This window comes from Mus caroli, chromosome 11 (genome assembly GCF_900094665.2).
Source record: "Mus caroli chromosome 11, CAROLI_EIJ_v1.1, whole genome shotgun sequence".
Lineage (NCBI taxonomy): Eukaryota > Metazoa > Chordata > Mammalia > Rodentia > Muridae > Mus > Mus caroli.
In genome coordinates this window covers 1,324,795-1,345,158 of record NC_034580.1, presented here as the reverse complement: position 1 = coordinate 1,345,158, position 20,364 = coordinate 1,324,795, and the positions used below count along the sequence as shown (strand labels likewise).

The 20,364-nt window shown below is 41.2% G+C and overlaps 1 protein-coding gene across 4 annotated transcripts in view; it reads left to right on the top strand.

Annotated features, from left to right (window-relative positions):
• Window positions 1-20,364, top strand: part of Mtmr3 (myotubularin related protein 3) — a 130,994-nt gene that overhangs the window by 95,207 nt on the left and 15,423 nt on the right. For all 4 annotated transcript variants that reach the window (XM_021176003.2, XM_029484043.1, XM_021176002.2 and 1 more), the window contains exons 7-11: window positions 9,287-9,383; window positions 12,586-12,699; window positions 17,754-17,959; window positions 18,749-18,880; window positions 19,353-19,464. In XM_021176003.2, the coding sequence (XP_021031662.1) occupies window positions 9,287-9,383; window positions 12,586-12,699; window positions 17,754-17,959; window positions 18,749-18,880; window positions 19,353-19,464 (661 nt within the window). The remainder of the gene's footprint in view (window positions 1-9,286; window positions 9,384-12,585; window positions 12,700-17,753; window positions 17,960-18,748; window positions 18,881-19,352; window positions 19,465-20,364) is intronic.

Sequence of the window (20,364 nt, the reverse complement as noted above, 5' to 3'; positions counted from 1 at the left end):
AAAAATGTTCTTGGCATAGTCTTCAGTTAGGAGGGGTAGGACTAGGTTTTTTCCAGGAGACCCCTTATCTAAAAAATGTTCCTGAAGCAGTTTCCAATTGGGAGGGGGTACCTTGGGGTAAAAAGTTCAGGAGTGCTCCGGGAACAGTCTCTGGATGGGAGGGGTAAGAGGACCCTGAACTGAAGAGTTCAGGAACAGTTCAGGTGTTCAGTAATTTTCCTCTTTCAATGGGTTGTCCTGTGGTTGGGTCTTCAGGCTCTGTCCTTCCTGATGATGTATAGCAACCAGTACAGCTGTCCAGCGTCCTCTCTCTTTCTGTAGGCCTATGAAACATGGGGTGGGGGGAATAAAGTGGGTAAAGTCTTGATTTTAGAATTCAAAAGACTGAATTCAAACCCCTACTCTATGTTTAACTGAAAATAATACTAGGCAAGCCACTTAAACTCTCTGACCTTCAGTTTCCTTTGTCAAACTGGAACATTTCATATTCTTCCTCTCCAAATTAATATGGGTATCTTGAAGATCAAGTGTGTTAATGCCAGAGTTCAATTTAGTAAATTCTCTTCTACCTCTAATACATGAGGCTTATGAAAACTCTCTGGAAACCATGCAGCTGCAAGATAATGTTATCCTAACTGATGAGTTGGAAATTCTCTGGGATTGAAGTTTGCATTCTTTTTCTTCTCAAGATGCACATGTGGTTCACACTGATGCTATCTGCTATCACTTATATGGACTTTTACTGACATTACTTGGAGAAGGGGGGGAGAATATGTTTAGATTTTTTTTCTTACATAAGTATACTACATAGACAAGCATAAAAATGTCTGCCATTTTTTATTCCAGCTCTCATGGTTCTAATGCCTTCTCAACATGTTGAATGTTGGTAGCCACAGCTTACTCACAACAGGAACACACCATGAAACAACATGTGAAATATTTCAGAGTATAGTGTAGCCCAGCAGCATGAGAGCTCAGCATAGATGCTGAGGTGTAGACTTTGGTTTTGTCTTTCAGCCACACATAGAGCCTTTGATGTCGTCTCTCCTGCTCAGCACTGAGTGTGTCAGGCAAGAACCTGGGATGACTCTGTCATTCATTGTCTTGGTGTTCATGTAAATTTTAGTGTTCAGCTGTTGAGCCTGTCATAGTGGAATCAGTCATATTGCATCCACAACTCTAGGACATCCTTGGCCTAGGAAGAGGTCTCAGCATTGTTGTGGATTCATTTGTGAAACTTGAAAGTCTTTGTTAAGTGTTGTCAAGTATCTGCCTCATCTCACATTCAGGCAAGCAAGACTCAGAACTTCGGTCTTTGCCCGAATGTTACATTCTCATTGCTGTGATAGAGTACCTGACAAAGCAGCTTAACAATGGAGAGGTTCATTCTGGCTCATAGGTCATGACAGTCCAACATGGTGAGGTAGTTGAGGTGTCCTAGTCACTGTTCTGTTGCTGTAAGGAGACAGCATGTCCAAGGCAGTTGTTAGAAAAGAAAGCATATAATTGAGGTGCTGGTCTACAGTTTCTGAGGTTGCTCCCCATCATCATCATGGTGGGGAGCATGGCCATAGCCAGGTAGGCTTGCTGCTAGATAAGTGACTGAGAGCTACATTTTTATCCACAGGCACACACATGTACACACACACACACACACACACACACCAGTTTCTAAGATTAAAAAGAATTACTTTATGAATGTTTTGCCTGTATTTATGTGTATGGACCATGCCTGTACAGTGTCCATGGAGGCCAGTTTTCCCACATAAGTTTTTTTCCCTCTGAGTCTGACTTGTTTTGCTTAACAATAGTGATGCCTAATTCTGCTTTCCTATATGTTGTCACAATAATAGTTTCTCTAATCCTGATTAAAATTCCATTGTAGCAGGTGAGGAGCTCAATTGGTAAAAGCATTTGCTGTGCCAGCCTGATGACCTGAGTTTAATCAATAGGGCTCATGTGGTGGAGGGAGAGAGCTGACTCCTGCAAATTGTCTTCTGACCTCCACATGAGCATTGAGGCAAGCACCATGCCTCTGAAAAACACTCAAATACATATAAACATTTCTAATAAATAAAAAAAAACAAAAGTTCATTGTGTATGCACATCTTCTTTTATTGATTCATCTGTTGTTAGACATTTAGGCTTGTTCCAGTTTCTTAGCTGTAAGGGTCCTTTGGGTAAATACGGTAGTTGAGTATTAGTCCTCACCTTCTACTTGCTGTTTGCTGCTGTGCTGTGTATTCCAAGCTAGCTGGCTCATAAGCCTCTGGGTGATTTCTCTTGTCTCCAGCTCTCCTGTGCACTCTGGGATTCCTGAGATGTGCAGCTGTTTGGCTTTTACGTGGGTTCCTGGAATCTGAACTCAGGTTATCAGGCGAACACTTTTACAACCATCGAACCATTGCTTCAGTCTTTAAAAATGTCTCAGTTATTTTTAAGAAATGTGTATTGAACCAGTGAGATGGCTCAGTAGGTAAAGGTGCATGTTGCCAAGCTTGGTGACTTGGGTTCCATCCCCAGGACCAGAGAACAAACTCCTGAAAGTCGTCCTTTGACTTCTACATACATATTGTAGTGTATACCCCCAGCACTATCAATAAATGTAATATTTACAAAATTAAAACCATTTGTTTTTATGTATGTTTGTATTGTCTACAGTATGTATGTCAATATGTGTGTGTGAGAGTGTGTATGTGTGTGTGCATGACTGTGTTTTTTAATATTTTATTTGTTTGAGACAGGGTTTCTCTGTAGGTGTGGCTGTCCTTGAACTCATGCTATAGACCAGGCTGGCCTCGAATCTACGAAGAACTGCCTGCCTCTGCCTCCAGAATGTTGGGATTAAAGGTGTGCACTGCCACTGCCCAGAGAGTGTTTGGTTTTTTATGTAAATACAGCTATAAATGTTACTCTTAGACATGTATCCCAAATGTTCTGATAAATTGCATTTTTATTTGATTCTAGAAATTTTACAATTTCTTCCCTGGTTTCTTTAGTGACTTACTAAGAGTCACTCAGTCCTCAAATTTATTTATACAGTTTCTGTATTGACTCTTGTTATTGACTTCTAGTTTCATTCCATGTGACCTGAGAAGATACTAGAATTTATTTGTTGTTAGGTTGTTGTTAAGATGTGCTTTATATATAAAATGTGGTCTGTTTCAGAGGTGGTTCCAGGAATGACTGGAGATGTATATTTTGTAGAAGTGTGTTACATTCATTTGGTCTGTGCTGGAATTTAACTCTGAAGTTTGTTTGTGGGTTTTTATTTAGATGGTATGTCTAAAGGTGAGAGTTGGGTATGGAAGTTACCCACAGTTACTGTATCAGGAACTATAGGACGTTTTGTGTTCATTAATGTTTGCTTTATAAAATTGGAAGCCACAACATTTGGCGCATATGTACTTAAAACTCTTATATCTTTTTGGTAAATTGTTCTCTTTATTAATATATTGACTTTCTTCATCTCTTCTGACTATTTTGATTTGAAGTCTGCTTTATCAGAATGAGAATAGCAGTAACTATCCTCCCCTGTTTAGTTCTTCTGGGTTTTGTTTTGTTTTTTTCATATATAGACTTCCATCCTCTGACTTTCTTCTTTCATCCTTTGACTCTTAATCTGTGGGTTTGCCAGTGAAATCTGTTTTTTGCTCACCACAGATAGTTGAATCTTGTCAGCTAGTCCAGTCAGCTGGTCTTGGATCTTTTCATTTGTAAATTGAAGCCATTTACACTTAAAGTTATTACTAAGAGGTGTTTACTAATTGCTTGTGTGGTTATTATGCTCCCCTCCTGTTAATTTTAAGTGTTTGCTGTTTTACTGTGGTGGGCATGATAAATACCTCTCTAGTTCTCCAGTGTTCATCTGTTCTCATGAACTTTATTCTTTCCTGTGCACTTGGGACTGAAACTGTCCTTTTTTCCTTCTCAGTGAATTGTGTTCTTTTAATTATCTTTTGCAGTTTGGGCTGGGTAGTCATCAAGTGCTTTAGTTCATGCTTGTTTGGAAATGACTTTTATGTTCAGCTTTAAAAGATAGCTTTGCTGGCTATAGCAGTCTTAGTTGGCAGCTATCTACTGTGAGAGCTTGAAATAGGACATAGAGTGCTTCCCTGCTCTTAGGGTTACTGATGAGGAGTCTTAGGATATTCCAATGTGTTTGCCATCCTTGGGTGAGTTGGTGTTTTTCTCTTAACAGTCGATATTATTATTTCTTGGTTTATATTTTTTATTCTTGACTCTCTCTCTCTCTCTCTCTCTCTATATATATATATATGTATATATATATATATATATATATATATATATATATATATATATATTAGAGGAGTTCTCTGATGATGTCTGTTTGAGATTTTGAATATCTCTCATATTTGAATGTCCTTTCTCTGGATTTTGGAATTTTTGTTACTATTTCATTGAATATACTCTATAGCTTTAGTATTGATTGATCGACTGTGTGTGTTTATGAGTGTGTATAGTGTATTCGGGTGCCTTTTTGAGGCAGGGTCTTCCAGTGAACATGGAGCTAGGCTGACAGCCAGTGAGCGATAGCACTCTGTCTCTGCACCCCTTGGTGATGAGATCACAGACTGCGTATGCTGGGCTCTGACTCTAGTCCTCATGCTTGAGCAGCAGGCGCCTTTAACTGCTGGGCAGTCTTTCCAGTCAACCTTTAGCTTTTAGTCTCTGCTTCTGTCCTGTAGATCGTAGGTTTGTTTATGTCTTTGCTTGTTTATGTATTGATCAGTGTTATATTTATGTTTGTTTTTTGAGATAGGGTGTCACTATATAGTCCTGGCTGTTTTGAAACTCCCTATGTAGACTAGGCTGACTTTGAACTTAGAGATCCATCTGATTCTGCCTTTTGAGTACTGGGATTAATGTGTGTACCACCATACCTGGTTCTTTATTTTTATTTAGGCTTTAATATGGTCTTTTCTTGACCTTGGCCTCAGTCCCTGATATTCTTCTGGATGGTTGGTCTATGGTAATACCTTCCACTGTTTTTGTTTTTTTGAGTCTTGACTCACTAAGCTCTTCATTTCCAACATTTTTTTTTTCTAAAATAACATTCTTCTTGCTGAATTTTTCTTCCCTGTTTTTTTATCATCCGTGTTGCTGATTGCTTTTGTCCACTTTGCTGACTTTGTGCTCCCTGCTGATTTCGTCTTTTGCTCTTGAATTTAGTTCATCTGCTGGTTGCATGTTCTTTGATGCTACCAGATCATTTTTACCAGTAAACTTTGATTTTTCATCTGTCAGTATCTTTGAATTCAGTAGTGGAGGAGTTAGGATATTCTATCTTTTCATGTTTCTTGTGTTCCTACCTAGTTTGTGGTTTGTGAGTCAGGTGGCTTGCTTGTCCCTTCCGGTTGTGTTTGTGCATTGAATTCTTAGTGAGAAGCTTATTCTCAGAGCCTTACTCACACTAAAGAGGAGAAAAGTCAGTGTCAAGCCACACGAGGTCGATCACTTGCACGTGATTAAGTTCACTCCTACATTAGTAGTGACTGCTGGACAGAATATGGCAAAACTAATGTAGACTGTGCTGTGAGGTTGTAACTATTCAGGGCAACCAGCCACACTAAATGGATGAGATGACAAAGGCAGGGAAAGGTTGAATATAAAGAAAAAAAACGGGCTGGTGAGATGGCTCAGCGGTTAAGAGCGCGGACTGCTCTTCAAAAGGTCCTAAGTTCAAATCCCAGCAACCACATGGTGGCTCGCAACCACCCGTAATGAAATCTGATGCCCTCTTCTGGAGTGTCTGAAGACAGCTACAGTGTACTTACATATAATAAATAAATAAATGCTTAAAAAAAAAGAAAAAGACAAGTGGCTAAGGTATGGATGGGGAAAGAAAATAGGAGATTTAGGAAAAAAAATAAAAGTAACAATAAAACAAAAAAGATATCCTACTTGTGAGAATGTTTTTTAGAAATTAGATGAGGGGGATGGAGAGATGGTTCATGGGTTTAAAGCACTTGTTGCTCTTGCAGAAGACTCAGGTTCAGTTCCCAGCATTTACTTGGTGGCTCACAATCCTCTGTAACTATAATCCCAGCGATTTGACTCCTTCTATTGTCTTCTGAGGGCACCAGGCAAAATAGTGGTGTGGTGTGTATGCTTAGATTTTTTTTTTAAACCTACTTTAGTAAGTGTACTTAAATGCTTTAACCTCCCTTCTAGCCTGCCACCCACCAGAGGTAATGGAAAAGAAATGTTAGGAGGCTAAAGAAGGATATGGACCTGTTTAGAAATAGTTCTTTGGCGAGAATCCAATTTGTGACGCCAGGATATTAGCAGTTTAGTTCACAAGAATCAACAGCAGTTTGATCCAGAAGAAACTGCAGAACTGTCAATCGGCCCAAGTCGACCAGCATTCCACCAGAAGTTCTTTGGTGTGTTTCTCTCTATGAAGTCACAACAAACAATGACCAGCAAAGAGTTGCAAGGTGAACTAATGCCACACAGCATAGCCAGAGAAGACCAGCATCAGCAAAGCCCAATGAAGATCAGCAGAGTGGCAAAGAGAGCCAATACCACATAGCAGCGCCTGCTGTCTGTTGGGTTCCCTTTCCAAACATCACACATTTTTTCAACCATCCTCTCTAGCAAACACATCACATGCCCTTTTTCCAGGCAGCTTCCAGAAAACACCATTTGTCTGTTCTCAACAAAACATCCTCCCATATGCCTGCTTCAGCAAAAACATCTTATAAGACAGTTTCCAGAAAAATATCACATGATACAACTGAGTCTCCAAAGAAATCAGAAGTTTCCACCTTTGTGGTGAACATGCATACCATACATACAAAATAAAACATATAAATCCTAAAACATATCAATAAATAAAACATATAAATCTAAAAAAAATTTAATTAAATAAATGTAAAGTAGGAATAAAATTTAAAATATGGGCCAGTGAAATGTTTCAGCAGGTAAAAATGCTTGCTGCTTATAATCTGAGTTTGATCTCTAGAACTCAAGACAGGAGAAGAGAACTGATCCCCACAAGTCTGACTTTCACACGCGTACCATGAACCTGCATTTATACATAAAATAATAATGAGAATAAATACATAAAAACATCAAAGCAAGAGGTTGTTTTTTAAATTAAAAGCTAGTAGGACACGGGGAAGTACACTTGTAATTCTAGTAATGGGGAGGCAGAGGCAAGAGGATCAGCCTGCAAACCAACCTAGGCTGTGTTTGACACCCTGTCTCCAAAAATCACTAAAATAAAGTCAGAATACTATTAAAAATATTATAGGGAGAAAAATAATGAGAAATATAAGAGGGAACATAAAGACAGGAAAGGAAATACTGTGCTAGATTAACTTATGAAGAAATAAGAAATAAAGACATAGAAGTTGGAGCTTCAGTGATAACTAAGCATTGGCTACTCTTTCTGAAGACCAGGGTTCTATTCCCAGCACCTACATGGCAGCTCACAACTATCTGTGACTCCTGTTTTGGGGGATTCTATGCCTTCTTCTGGACTATGGGCACCAAAAAAATAAGTAAAATAAAAATTAAAAATTATGTATTTTATGTATATGGGTACTTTGTTTCCATATTCCTCTGCACACCAGAAGAGGGCATTGGTGCCATTATAGTCAGCTATCAGTCACCATGTGGATGCTGGGAATTGAACTCAAGTCCTCTGAAAGAACAACTAGTGCTCTTAACTGCTAAGCCATCTCTCCCCATCCTCAGGATACCTTCTTGTAACAAACTGGAAATCGCCACAGTTTCACAGCATTGTCTTTATGTTAAAGCCTCCCTGTTGATTGTTCCTCAGGGCCAATACTCCTTATAGTTTGTAGACAGATGGCACCTCTGTTCAGAGAGCTTTTTATCTTGTTTGGGAGCCTGCTATTTTGCTTCTAAAACTTTTCAAATGGACCAGATTTAACTATTATTTCTTCTTGCCTGTCTGAACATCATCTTTTCTGAGCTCTTCCTCTGGAAGCGTGTGGTACGTAGCCTAAACTCAAGAGAAGATGTTTAAATGGGACATAGCTTGATAGGCTTGGCCTTCATCTAAGCAGTCAGCATTTTCTGTTCTGAAGCTCATCTCCCAGGGAGAACAGAAGTTTATCCTTCTCTCCAGAGCAGTCTGCTGTGTGCTTTTGTTTGTTGTGCTTTCTTGTAGCCCTGCCCGCATTTGTTTTATAGCCTTCAACCCTGGTTGCACAAGTGAGGAGCCTGCTCAGTGGGTTGGTTTAATAAGTTCCTGCGCTAGAACCATGCCCTTCCCAAGGAGGAAAGCACTTTAGATTTTGGTCTGGCTCTGTTGTGGTATCTGAAGGGATAAAGAGCCACATTTAAGAGAGATGTGACCAGGTTATAGCTAGGTATGAGGGTGTGTTGTTATAGACCCCTAGGGTGTCTTTTAATAATGGGTGTTCCCTGGGATTTCTGATCACCGGCAGTGGCCACCTGCCTGATTGCTTGCAGTCTCTGAAAATCTGAAGGCATTTCCTAGTCTCTTTGTACTTTGACCTGAGCTGAGCTGACACAGTTATCTCACTTGGTGTGAAGTATCCACTGAGGAACTAGGGACGCCTAAGTACCCCTGTTGAAATTGGAACTGCAGTGTTATAATTATGCATTGCCTTAGCTTTCTAAAAGTCAGAAACTCCCAGGTTCTGAAAGGTGACCCAGAAGGTTTCAAATATAGACTTGTACATCTACGTTACCAGTTGTGGTGATTTAAGATTTTGTTTTTCCTTTTTATGTATACTGTCATTCTGAGTGTGGAAGTAAACTAGTAGTTTGTGTATTTACAAGAAAGAACGTGGGTTTCCGGACCAGAGACATGAGTTATACTAATCTCCTGACTGTTCACCCTCTAAAGAAATGAGTGTAGCAACTGAGCACAGCTGTACTCACAGAGAGTTTAAGTAATACACCCCACCCCTCGAAATGCGGTCTTGCTATAGCCCTGCGTAGCCTAGAATTTATTCTGTAGACCAGGCTGGTCTCAAACTCATAGAGATACACCTGCCTTTGTCTCCTGAGTGTTGAGATTAAAGGTGTCCAGTGGCTAAGATGCCATAATTCTTGATCTGTTATTCTTCTTTCCTTTCTGTAGTCTTAACCTGCCCCCCCCCCTTTTTTTTTTTTTGACTAAAGGTAAATATGTGTTATCTATTTATATATTCCTGCCTTTAAAACAATTAAAAGAGAATAGAGCAAAGGTAATGGTGGTTTTGTTTTCATTTTGCAAAGTGGTATTTATTTCTTTGTTTTTGCTGTCTGTCTCTGTCTCTAGGGGAACATGTGACGTCAAGGTTTAAGAATGAAGTGGAGCGGATGGGTTTTGATATGAACAATGCCTGGAGGATTTCCAACATCAATGAGAAATACAAGTGAGTTACATGGATACTTGTAGACTGTGTTTCACAGCTAAGCTAGTACCTTTAACAAAAGGCCCAGTTCTCAGGTGGCAAGACATTAAATTCAGGTACTTTGAAATAGAATTTTGTTTATTAACTCTAAATACATGCTCTTCAGAGTTCCTTTTGAACCTTTTCAATATTTCTGGAGTGGAAAATGATCCTTGTAGTTCTTGAAGCCTTTCTTTTAACCTCTGCAGGCCTCCTTTCTTCCCGCCCCATGCATGTCTGGATGGTCCTGTGCTTACTGTGGGCAGTAGTGTGTATTTGTCACTACTTTGGCATTATGGAATCAGTGTGCTTAAAAGCAAGACTAAACGTGTGCGTGTGCGTGTGTGCGTGCGTGTGTGTGCGCGTGTGTGTGTGCGTGTGCGTGTGTGCGTGCGTATGTGCGCGCGCGCGTTCACACACCTGTGCAGGTGTAGGCAGTTTGTGAATTTTGGATGTCTTACATTTCATTTGTCACCTTAGTTTTGAGCCAGGGTCTCTCACTGAACTTGGAGCTTGCTGGTTCAGAAAGACTAGTTGACCAGCAAGCTCTAGGACTCTCCTGTCTCTACCCCCCAGTGCTGGGATTCTAGGCATATACTAGCACACCCAGCTTTTTATATGGGCACTGGGGCTCTGAACAGGGATGCTCATGATAGCGTAGCACAAGCACTTTTCCTACTGACTCATATCCCCAATTCCTCATTGCTAATCTTAATGACAAATGTCCTCAACTGCGATCACTAAATGCTAAAACTATTATTAAATTCATTCATTACCTATTTCCTTAAAACTTAACACATGTAAGTACTTTGGTGAGAGAGGGTGGCTAAATACTGGGATTTTGTCAGAGTTTCTGTGAGGAGAATGAGATGAATATATTCTACTCGTATGTTCCATCCTTTGATCTTTTTTCTGTTACCTCAAATTATAATACCCATTTTCTTGGTCCTTTTGTGGTTGGCCATTTTTCACTGGAAAGTCGTCTACCACTCATTGCAAATCTTCACACGGGCCTTACCAAGAAGTGACGGACCTGCAGGTTACACAGACTCGAGAGCTCCCCACGGGGCTGGTGGCAGAGGCAGGTTGGAGGACAGAGGAGCCATAGAAATCTGAGGTTACATAGGCTTTGCTGACTTGAACCTTCTTTTCTTACACTGGAACTGTTTACCAACAGTGGGAAGAGCTAACTTCTGAATAGAACAGGCGTAGTGTCTGCTGGACAGTGAGCATAGAAATCACCAGTTCATAGGAACAAGTCAGCCTCCAGGACTGTGGAACATTTATTCTACTGCTAACGTATGAGAGCATATCTAGTCTTGAACATAAAACAGAATAAAAAGAACAAGACAAGCTATTAGAGTGGTTGCTGTGGTCACTGTCATGGGTCATTTTAAAGAGTTTGAGCTGGGCAGTGTTGGCGCACGCCTTTAATCCCAGCACTTGGGAGGCAGAGGCAGGCGGATTTCTGAGTTCCGGGCTACCCTGGTCTACAGAGTGAGTTCCGGGACAGCCAGGGATACACAGAAACCCTGTCTTGAAAAACAAAACAAAACAAAAAAAGAGTTTGACTGGGTGTTAGGAAGTGTGTGTAGCTTATTTGCCATCGCAACCATCCTTCTGGTTCAGGGGCTTTTACATTTCTGTTTCTTTATCTTCTGGAAATTGAGAGGAAAGAACGAGGTGCAGTGTTGAGTAATCAAAACCCTTATGTCTCAAGGCTCCTTCTGATGCATAGAGGAGGGCAGGGTAATGGAGGTGATGGCATCTTACTTAAGGCTTCTATTGCTGAAATAAAACACCACTACCAATAAGCGACTTCAAGAAGAAGGGGTTTATTTTGCTTATATTTCCACATCATAGTCATCAAAGGAAGTCAGCCCATGAACTCCGTCCGGGTAGGAACCTCAGGGCAAGAACAGAAGCTATAGACAAGTACTGCGTGCTGGTTTACTCTCCATGGCTTGCTCAGCTGATTTCTATACCACCCAGGATCACCTGTCCAGTGGGCTAGACCCTCCCACACCAATCATCAGTCAAGAGAATGCCTGTAAGCCAGTCCATGAAAGAATTTCCTTAGCTTTTCTTCTCACATGTCCCCTAGCTCTTGTCAAGTTGACATAAAAACTAGCCAGCACAGGTAGGTTTTGAGTTTTAGGATTAAATTTCATACTGCTTTCAGTGTTCAAAAGGAAGATTACCTAGTGATACTGTCCTGTAAATAAATTTGACTAGAATGCAAAAACACCTTTTGTTTTAAAATGAGCAAGCAAAGGAGTGAAAGTACGAGGAAGAGAGAACAGGAAATAGTTTCTTCCGAAGTGTATTTTATAGAAATCATGGTTAATAGCTTGCTCACATTACTAATTTGGCTCACTGGGATTATTAGTGTGTATTGCATCTGTATAACTCCTGGCTGTACTTGTTACTGAAAATTAGGACATCCCTGGACCTGGAGAGATGGCTCAGCGGTTAAGAGCACCATCTGCTCTTCCAGAGGTCCTGAGTTCAATTTCCAGCAACCACATGATGGCTCGTAACCATCAATAATGAGGTCTGATGCCCTCTTCTGGTGTGTCTGAATACAGCTACAGTTACTCACATATATAAAATAAATAAATCTTTTTTAAAAAGAAGAATTAGGACACTGGTTCAAGTCAGGTGAGAAGTTAATCTGAAGAGGCGATCTGACTTCGTCCTTTTCGTGCTTCATTTTGACAAAGAGCCTGGAAGACTGAAGCTAAGAGAGGTGACAGATATTTCTTTCTGTACTTATACACACGCACACAATTTACAACAGAGAATTTTTATGGAGAAGGAGACTGTCCCTCAACTCTTGTTTTTTTCATTGTTAGATTATCAGATTCCAAAAGGCAGCACCAGATTGAACCATCAAAGATAATTTGTATAATATAAGCAAACATTATGGCTGCCTATTCTGGTAAGGAGACCAAAACAACCTCAAATAATGCCCCCTTGATTTCTTGTTTGCCATTTTTTTTTCTCCTGTGCTAGCGAATGAATATTGGACCTTGAACATGCTAGGCAAGCACCCTCATTGCCTTTGTAATGGCATGAATAGTGTTCCTGTGCCAGCTCATGTCCTATCCCTCTGCCCCTCTCTTACTCCTCCATCTTCTCCCCTTTTCTTTCCTTCTTACCACCGTTCTCTTCTTTCCAACAGATTATGTGGTAGTTATCCACAAGAGCTCATAGTACCTGCTTGGATCACTGACAAAGAACTGGAAAGCGTGGCAGGCTTCAGATCCTGGAAGCGCATCCCTGCTGTCATCTACAGGTATGTAAGCCAGACCAGCTCCAGGTACTTCTTCCCTACTGCTCACTGTCCTGACAGCTGCTGACCTGGCAGAGACAGTCCTTGGCAAGTGCATGATTCCTTGTTGCGAAAGCTGTGTCTACAGAAAGAAAAACACCAGCACTCACTGTGTCCAGACCAGAAGCAGCTGGCAATGCAGGTGAACCCTGGTGAGAATATTTCAATAGAGAAGTGTCTGGGCCACCTGTGCAATGCACAACTTTAATCCTAGCACTCAAGAGATGGAGACGGGTGGATAACTGCGACTTTAAGATTAGCCTGGTCTATGTAAGAACTTCTAGGATAGGCAGGGCTACTATACAGGGAGACCCTATCTTTAAAAACAATAAAAATAACATTTTTTTCTTATATTCATTGTATTTAGCTTCAGATGATTAACAGGACTTTTGTGTTGAAAGATTGGTGAGATTTAGAATAGAGCTCAATGAACTCTAATGGTGTTTGTGATTGTCACTTTAACATGTGACATGTGGAAGAAAGGACTCTTGTTTTGAGATGAATTAGAATCACTTGTGGCTAGACAGAAAATTTCAGAGACACAAGACATGAGAGCTATAGTGTAATATCTTGTGGGAAGACATGAACAGCCCTCGATAAATCCCAGATAGGACACTGACTACAGACCTAAGAAATGGTTCCACCTGAGGCTCTCTTGCTGACCACGGGGAGCTTCTAAAGTCACTTCTAGGAGTGTGGGTAAAGAATGGGTGGAGGGATATAGAAGATTCAGACGTAGCTGCATCCCGGGAAGACTCCCAGAGTGGTGACTTGTGACAGCCACATTATTGGCATTAGCTAGACACTACAGACATGTCTACCAAAGTTCTCTTCCCCAGCAAGTGTCTGCTGCTGTTACAACCCTTGGAGAGGTACATGTGTCGTGAGCGTCTTCCAAGCCTTCCTCTTCCTGCATAAGGGATTTTTACTTTGTGGGAATGGTATCTATAAGGGGTTGGTGATACACAGATGTGCTATAATATGTAAATGAGGGCCTCTTAACACTTTGATGCCTGTAAGTGACATTTGAAATAGAGTATATGCTTAAGTACTGGCTTTATAAGTTAGTGACCAATCTGCTGTTACACAGTCATGCTAAATTTTTAGTAAGTCGTATTATGTCTTGTAATGTTAACATTCTCCATTTTACTTTTTGGTTTGTAGACCTTTTAAACTGACCAAAGTGAGCCAAACAATGGCTTAGTTAAAAAGTACCACACCAGGACCTATTGCACTCCAATATTGAGGCTTTAGGAAGGTATATTTCTTGTGACATTCTTAGGAAGGTTGTTCATTTAGCCTATTGAAGGCAAGTCCTGATGCCACCCTGAATACTGAACGTGAAGGACACTGCCTGTGGCTCAGTAGGACCCATTAAGCCTTCAGTGTCCATTTTCATCAGTTTTGTTTTCAGACACCAAAGTAGGTCACCAAATTTACCTGTCACTCAGGCACTGAGAATGACATGGAATTAGAGAACAGGGGAAGCTGAAGGGATTTGGAGGCTGGGAAAGCAGCTGGCTGCTGTTGGGACCAGCAGCTGTGCTAGATCGGCTGCCTGGCATTTATGAGACTTGTGACTTGGAGCAGAAGGGGGAAGTACTCTTTCTGAGTACCAGGCTTTCAGTAAAAGCCAGTTTTCTTCCTTTAGGCAGAAAGCTTAAGTACGCTAGTTAAGAAGAGCTAGCTCCTTAGAATACGGTTTTGTTTTGTTTTTTTAATTAGCTTTTTTTTCTTTCTTTTCTGTAATTCAATTCTGGAAGGCATGGGTTCTAGGGTTGCTCATTCTAGATACCTGGAATATGTGGATAAGTAGAATTTGTCACCACCAAGGAGGCTTCCTGGAGCTGCTTTCTCTATCGAAGGACATGTGTCTTATGTCTCTTATCTCAGAATTGGATCCCTGTGTTGTTTAGTTTTGTTGGAGGGGGGGCAGGGTGTTGAAGAATGTTCAGGACACTCCACCACTTTTCAGTGCCACCAGAGATGCTGTCTTACTCAGTATGACCAAGGCAACGCTTACAAAAGAAAGCATTTGCCGGGCATGGTGGCCGGAGCTTGACATGAGAAAATGTAATGGTTAGCTGGGTGGAGCTCTGTGAGCTCGAGGCCAGCCTGGTCTATAGAGAGTGAGTTCCAGGACAGCCAGGGCTGCACAGAGAAACCCTGTCTCAAAAACAAACAAAATAAAGCATTTAATAGGGCTACAGTTTCAGAAGTTTAGTTCCTTAGCATCATGACAGGGAACATGGCTGCACTCAGGGCTCTAGAACAGTCCTCGTGAGCTACATTTTGATTTGCAGGCCAAGAGAGAGAGGGACAAGGCTTGGCATGGGTTTTTTGTTTTGTTTTGTTTTGTTTTGTTTTGTTTTTTTTGAAACTTTAAAGCCAATCCCCAATGATGCACTTCCTCCAACAGGTCACACCTATTCCAACAAGGCCACAGCTTCTAATCCTTCTCAGATAATGGCACTCCTTATGACTAAGCATTTAAGTATATGTACCTGTGGGGGCCATTCTCATTCAAACCACCACAAGTAGCAAAATGCCCCTAAATCCAGCATTTCCCAGATTTAGTTATGTGTGGACTGCAGCAGTGATTTCTGAGGTCATTAGCAGCAGTTACTTTGCAATACTGGCCTGAACCAGAACCTGATTAGAGCTACAGAGTTGCACAGCACAGCAAGATCTTGAGAGACCTCCATCTGTTGTGTAGCTTACAGCATCCCTGTGTGCATGGTGATCCTTATCAGATAGAGAGCTTGCGTGGCCATTGTATTAGAGGCAATTAAAACCATTGCATCTTCATGTACAATGGAAGCATTCCATGTTTAGTACGTTGGTTTTTTTTTTTTTTTTTTACTCGACCTTTTACCTTTTTGTATTTTAGCAAGTTCTGTCTGTTAAGGTGGTAAAATGTCTGTTTTATCTAATTTTCTTTTTTCTTTTAAATTTTAAAGTGATTGTAACTTTTGTCATTGAGCTGGCTTTCATGCAATACAAAGCTTTTTAGGAGATCAATTACTGCTACTTGTAGTGACCCAGTTGGCCCTAAAAACCCAAGACCAGAGTGCCATCTGCTGTTCTGTCTCTGTGCTAGGAAGCCTCACAGAGACAGAGGACTCTCAGAAAAGGTCCCTTCACCCTTTTCTGGGAAGTTTGCAGTCATTCAGATCTGTGGCTTTCAGCCTGATAGGGAGACGCAGCAAAAATCATGGAATTTCACATCATTTGTTTGATTTGAGTGTGAGCCCATGCGGTGTTGGTAATGATGTGTTCTTCGAGCTGTTCTCAACTCGGTGAGGCAGGATTGAAAACCTCTAAGCAGACTACTCTAGTGGGATTTGCTACCACCACATTTAATCTAGTGCTTGTGAATTTAAGGATTATATTTTCTCACATTATTTCCTAAAAAAGGAAAAAGGGATGGAATACTGTGTACTGTGTTAAACCCATCTCTACTATCTGTGTGCAGGTTTGCATGTGCAAATTCAAGAGCATTTTAAAGAATATGAGCATTTTCTTCAGTATATAGAATTGGTAGGATATTGCTTACCAGATTTTGTAAAGTGTTTCTTGGGGCTGAAGAGTTGGCTAAGTGGTGAGGAGCACATGCTGGTCTTTCAGGGGGATGGAGTTTGGTCCCTGGCACCCTCCCCTCCTCACTGGACCTCACAGCTGCCGTCAGTTGCAGACACACACACACACACACACACACACACGAGCAAAAATTTTTTAATTAAAAGATTTATAAAATTTTATTTGTTTAGTGTGTATGTGTGTGTGTACAAGCACACATGCCACAGCACATGTGATCCAGCTTTGTTGAGTCAGTTGCCTCCTTCTACGTTTATCTGAGTTCAGGCATGGAGTGGGTCCAGGCCTGTGCTTTAACCACTGAGCTCTCCATCTTTATAGCACTTCAAACGTAAGGAAGCTTTAGGTATGCTAATACAATCTAGCAATCTTTACTATATTACATTTAGAGTTGTGCTAACCCACCTCTACAGTCAATGTTACTGTATTTTCATTGAACAGAATGAAACCTCACACTCACTGGCAGTCATTCCTTACTTCCCCAACTGCTCTATCCCAAGCTAGAGCCAGGAATGCACTGTTTCTCTAGATTGCCTATTCTGACTAGGTAATACGTCTTAACAACTCATGTCCTTTGTGATGGGCTCACTTCACTCTATGTGACACTTTCCAATTTATCTATGGCATAGCATGGGTCTAAACTTTGTTTTTTACAACTAAATATTACATTTTTCCAACTTTTTAATTGACATGCTGGAAAACATGAAAATTTAGTAGCATCTCAGAGTGGACTCTGAGAATCATTTCTGGCTTTGGAAAAGAATCTGTCAGAGTATAGTTTACTGGGATTGTAATTTCTTCCCTCTGAGATGCTTGAGCAAGCATGGCTGGGTCATCAAGTACTGTGCCCATAGTAAGACTAAGTTATGACTGACACGTGACATCTCTGGAGAGCTGTAAAAGGATTTCACTGTAGGCCAAGAGAATGTTGTACTTGCAGAGATGGGATGTGTTTGAAAAGAATCATCAAGCCAGCAGTAGTGAATATATGGATACTGCGGTAAACCTCCAGAAGTGAGGCAGAACAGTTTGTTTTGTACCTTAGCAAATTTATGTGTTGGATTCAGTATCAGAAATGGGTGTTTGTACTTAATTATTACATAGTAGAACTGGTATAGTATTCATAGATTTTTTAAAAATATCTTATTTCCCAAAAATAAAGATTCAGAATATCTAAATTGTGAATGTTAGTTCATTTTCTCTAAGAATATTCACTTACCATTTGTTGGTAACTTTACAGAGAGCACTATCATGAGATGATGATTGAGAAAGCATCAGGCTATTTACAATCAATTTCCATCCTTTTATGAGTACAGAGCATCAGATGGGGCTTTGAAACAGTACACTCAGGAGGGGAGGGGATGAGGGGCTTCCAGATGGAAACTGGGGAAGGACACTCACTGTCTGTTGTCTCCCCACAGGCACCAGAGCAATGGAGCTGTCATTGCCCGCTGCGGACAACCGGAGGTTAGCTGGTGGGGCTGGCGAAATGCTGATGATGAACATCTGGTGCAGTCAGTGGCCAGAGCCTGTGCTTCTGACTCTCAGTCAAGTATCAGCAAGGTTTCCACTCGGAACAGTTGTCGGGACTTTCCCAATGCAGGGGATCTTTCAGATGTGGAGTTCGGTAAGGTGCTCACTAGGCCCATGCAGCAGTTTTTTAAACCATCTGAAAAGCTTATCTTAAAGTGCCTTTTCCTTAAATGATACAATGTTAAATCAGAGTTTTTGAGTCTCTGTCCTGGAACTTACTATTTAGACCAGGCTAGCCTTGACATCACAGAGAACCGCCTGCCTCTACTTCCCGATTGTTGGGGCATACATCATTACACCTGGCTGTATAAAGTTACTTTTCTTTTTTGAATATGTATGTATTTGTTTATTTAATGTATGTGAGTACACTGTAGCTGACTTCAGACACCCCAGGGGAAGGCAGTCAGTGCTTTTAACTACTGAACCATCTCTCCAGCCCTAAAGTTACTTTTATAAGAGAGAATTCGGTGAGTTTGTTTGAGGAGGGACAGGTCTTGACAAAGCACTGGAAGATCTTTTGTTTCAAGCCTAATGTTGTCTTCCTTGCCATTGTGACAAGAATGAAGTATTTGGATGAGGATGTGGGTTGTCTCCAGTCTGTGGAGAAAAATACCTGCTTTTATGAAAGGACTGCAGGGGTAGAAATGAGGGTAAGACATTAGGTGAAGTGGGAATCGGTTTTGGAAAATAAATCCTAATCAATTTCAAGAGGCAAACAGAGGGTACACTGAAGGCAAGTACCAGGTCTGGCTAGGCGACTTGGTTGATTAGAGTTCATTTTGTTCTGTTTTACTGTAATATGTGCCTCTGGTACTAGATAGATAGTCACAGTTCTAGGAGAGCTGGGTCTGCTTAGTTTTTATCCCCTTCTTGATGCCTGCAGATTCCTCTCTGTCAAATACTTCAGGAGCAGAAAGTTTAGCTCTCCAGCCCCAGAAGCTTTTGATCTTGGATGCACGCTCCTATGCAGCAGCTGTGGCAAATCGAGCCAAAGGAGGAGGCTGTGAGTGCCCAGGTGGGTGTATAGTCTGTCCCTGCATCATCTGTCCTTGTCAGTGCAGCTCACTCACAGCCTAGGCTTCAGTTAAAGTAAACGACAAAGCGCGTCCTTCGCTCTGCATCCAGAAAGCCAGGCGTCTCTCTGGATCCTTGACTTTTGTGAGCTTTGGCTGAGGTGCAGACCATCTTCCTCCTGTGTACCAACCAACATTAAGGATAGGAAAGCCCACAGGTCTGTAGAGGCTCTGTTTCTCAGTCTGTTGTCTCTCACAGTACATACGTGAATCACTAGCTCCCTGCCACTCCCACGGACTTCTTAGAAAAGCATGGTCCGATGGAGTAGTGAATACAGAGCTCTAGTGTTCCGCCCTTTCTGACTCTGCCACGGCCCTGCTGTTTGAGTTCTGCTACTTTGCTGCTTTTACATTTGCTGGTGAGATCCTTAACTTGAATGTATTGTGGGTTTTTTAAATTGTTTTTCTCTACAGAATATTATCCTAACTGTGAAGTTGTGTTTATGGGAATGGCAAACATACATTCTATCCGGAGGAGTTTCCAGTCTCTGCGGCTGCTGTGCACACAGATGCCAGATCCTGGAAAGTAAGGCTTGGCTTTAGTGCGTATGCTTCTTTTGTTGCTGCCCCTGTCTTGCTGGGTTGGGTTTGGTTTGGTTTGAATGAGTTTGGAGGTGTCTTCTGTTTGTTAGTGGCCCTTAGTTATACTTTTGGTCCCTGTGGATAGTCTTCCTGGCCTAGAAGCTGGGTTTCTACAGCATAGAACATCAACTGTGGAGAAAATAGTCCAGCTCCTTTGCAGAGTTTGTGTTGTTCTTGTTGTTGTTGTTTTTAATTTATTTTTGAAATTAAAATATAATTACATCATTTTCGCCTCCCCTTTCTCTCCACCCCTATTATAATGTGTGTAGCTATTCAGGCTTTCTATGTCTGCCCCAGTTCCCGAATAACAACTCGGAGGCTTATCATTTATTAATAAATGCCTACTTTGTTTCCCAGCTAGCCCGTAAGTAATTATCCTGTTATTCTATTCTATGTCTGCCACATGGCTGGTTACTTCTCCTCAGTTTCACACGTCCGACGTCCTCCAAGCCCGGATGGAGAAAACTCCCGTGGCTGAACTCTTTGCCAGAGTTCTTCTCTCTGCTAATGCCCCACTTTCTAAGCCTCCTCACCTTATTGGCCATCAGAATTTTTTTAATTTTGACCAATCAGAAGGTGCCTTAGGCAGGCAAAGAAGGAAAGAGACACATCTTCACATAGGACATAAGCCTACAATGTGTGTGCATATTTCTAAGTATATAACTATTATCTGTTCAGTCCATATAGTGTAACTTTTATTCTTTTTTCAGGACTGATCACTTGGTATTGGATAATCATTGGAGGCTCTTCCCAATCTAGTTAGTCCTTAGTTGACCTGTAGTTTTTGTTTGGGGTACCCAGCCTCACTGGTACATGGGTAACACAGTTCTGTCACAGGGTTTGG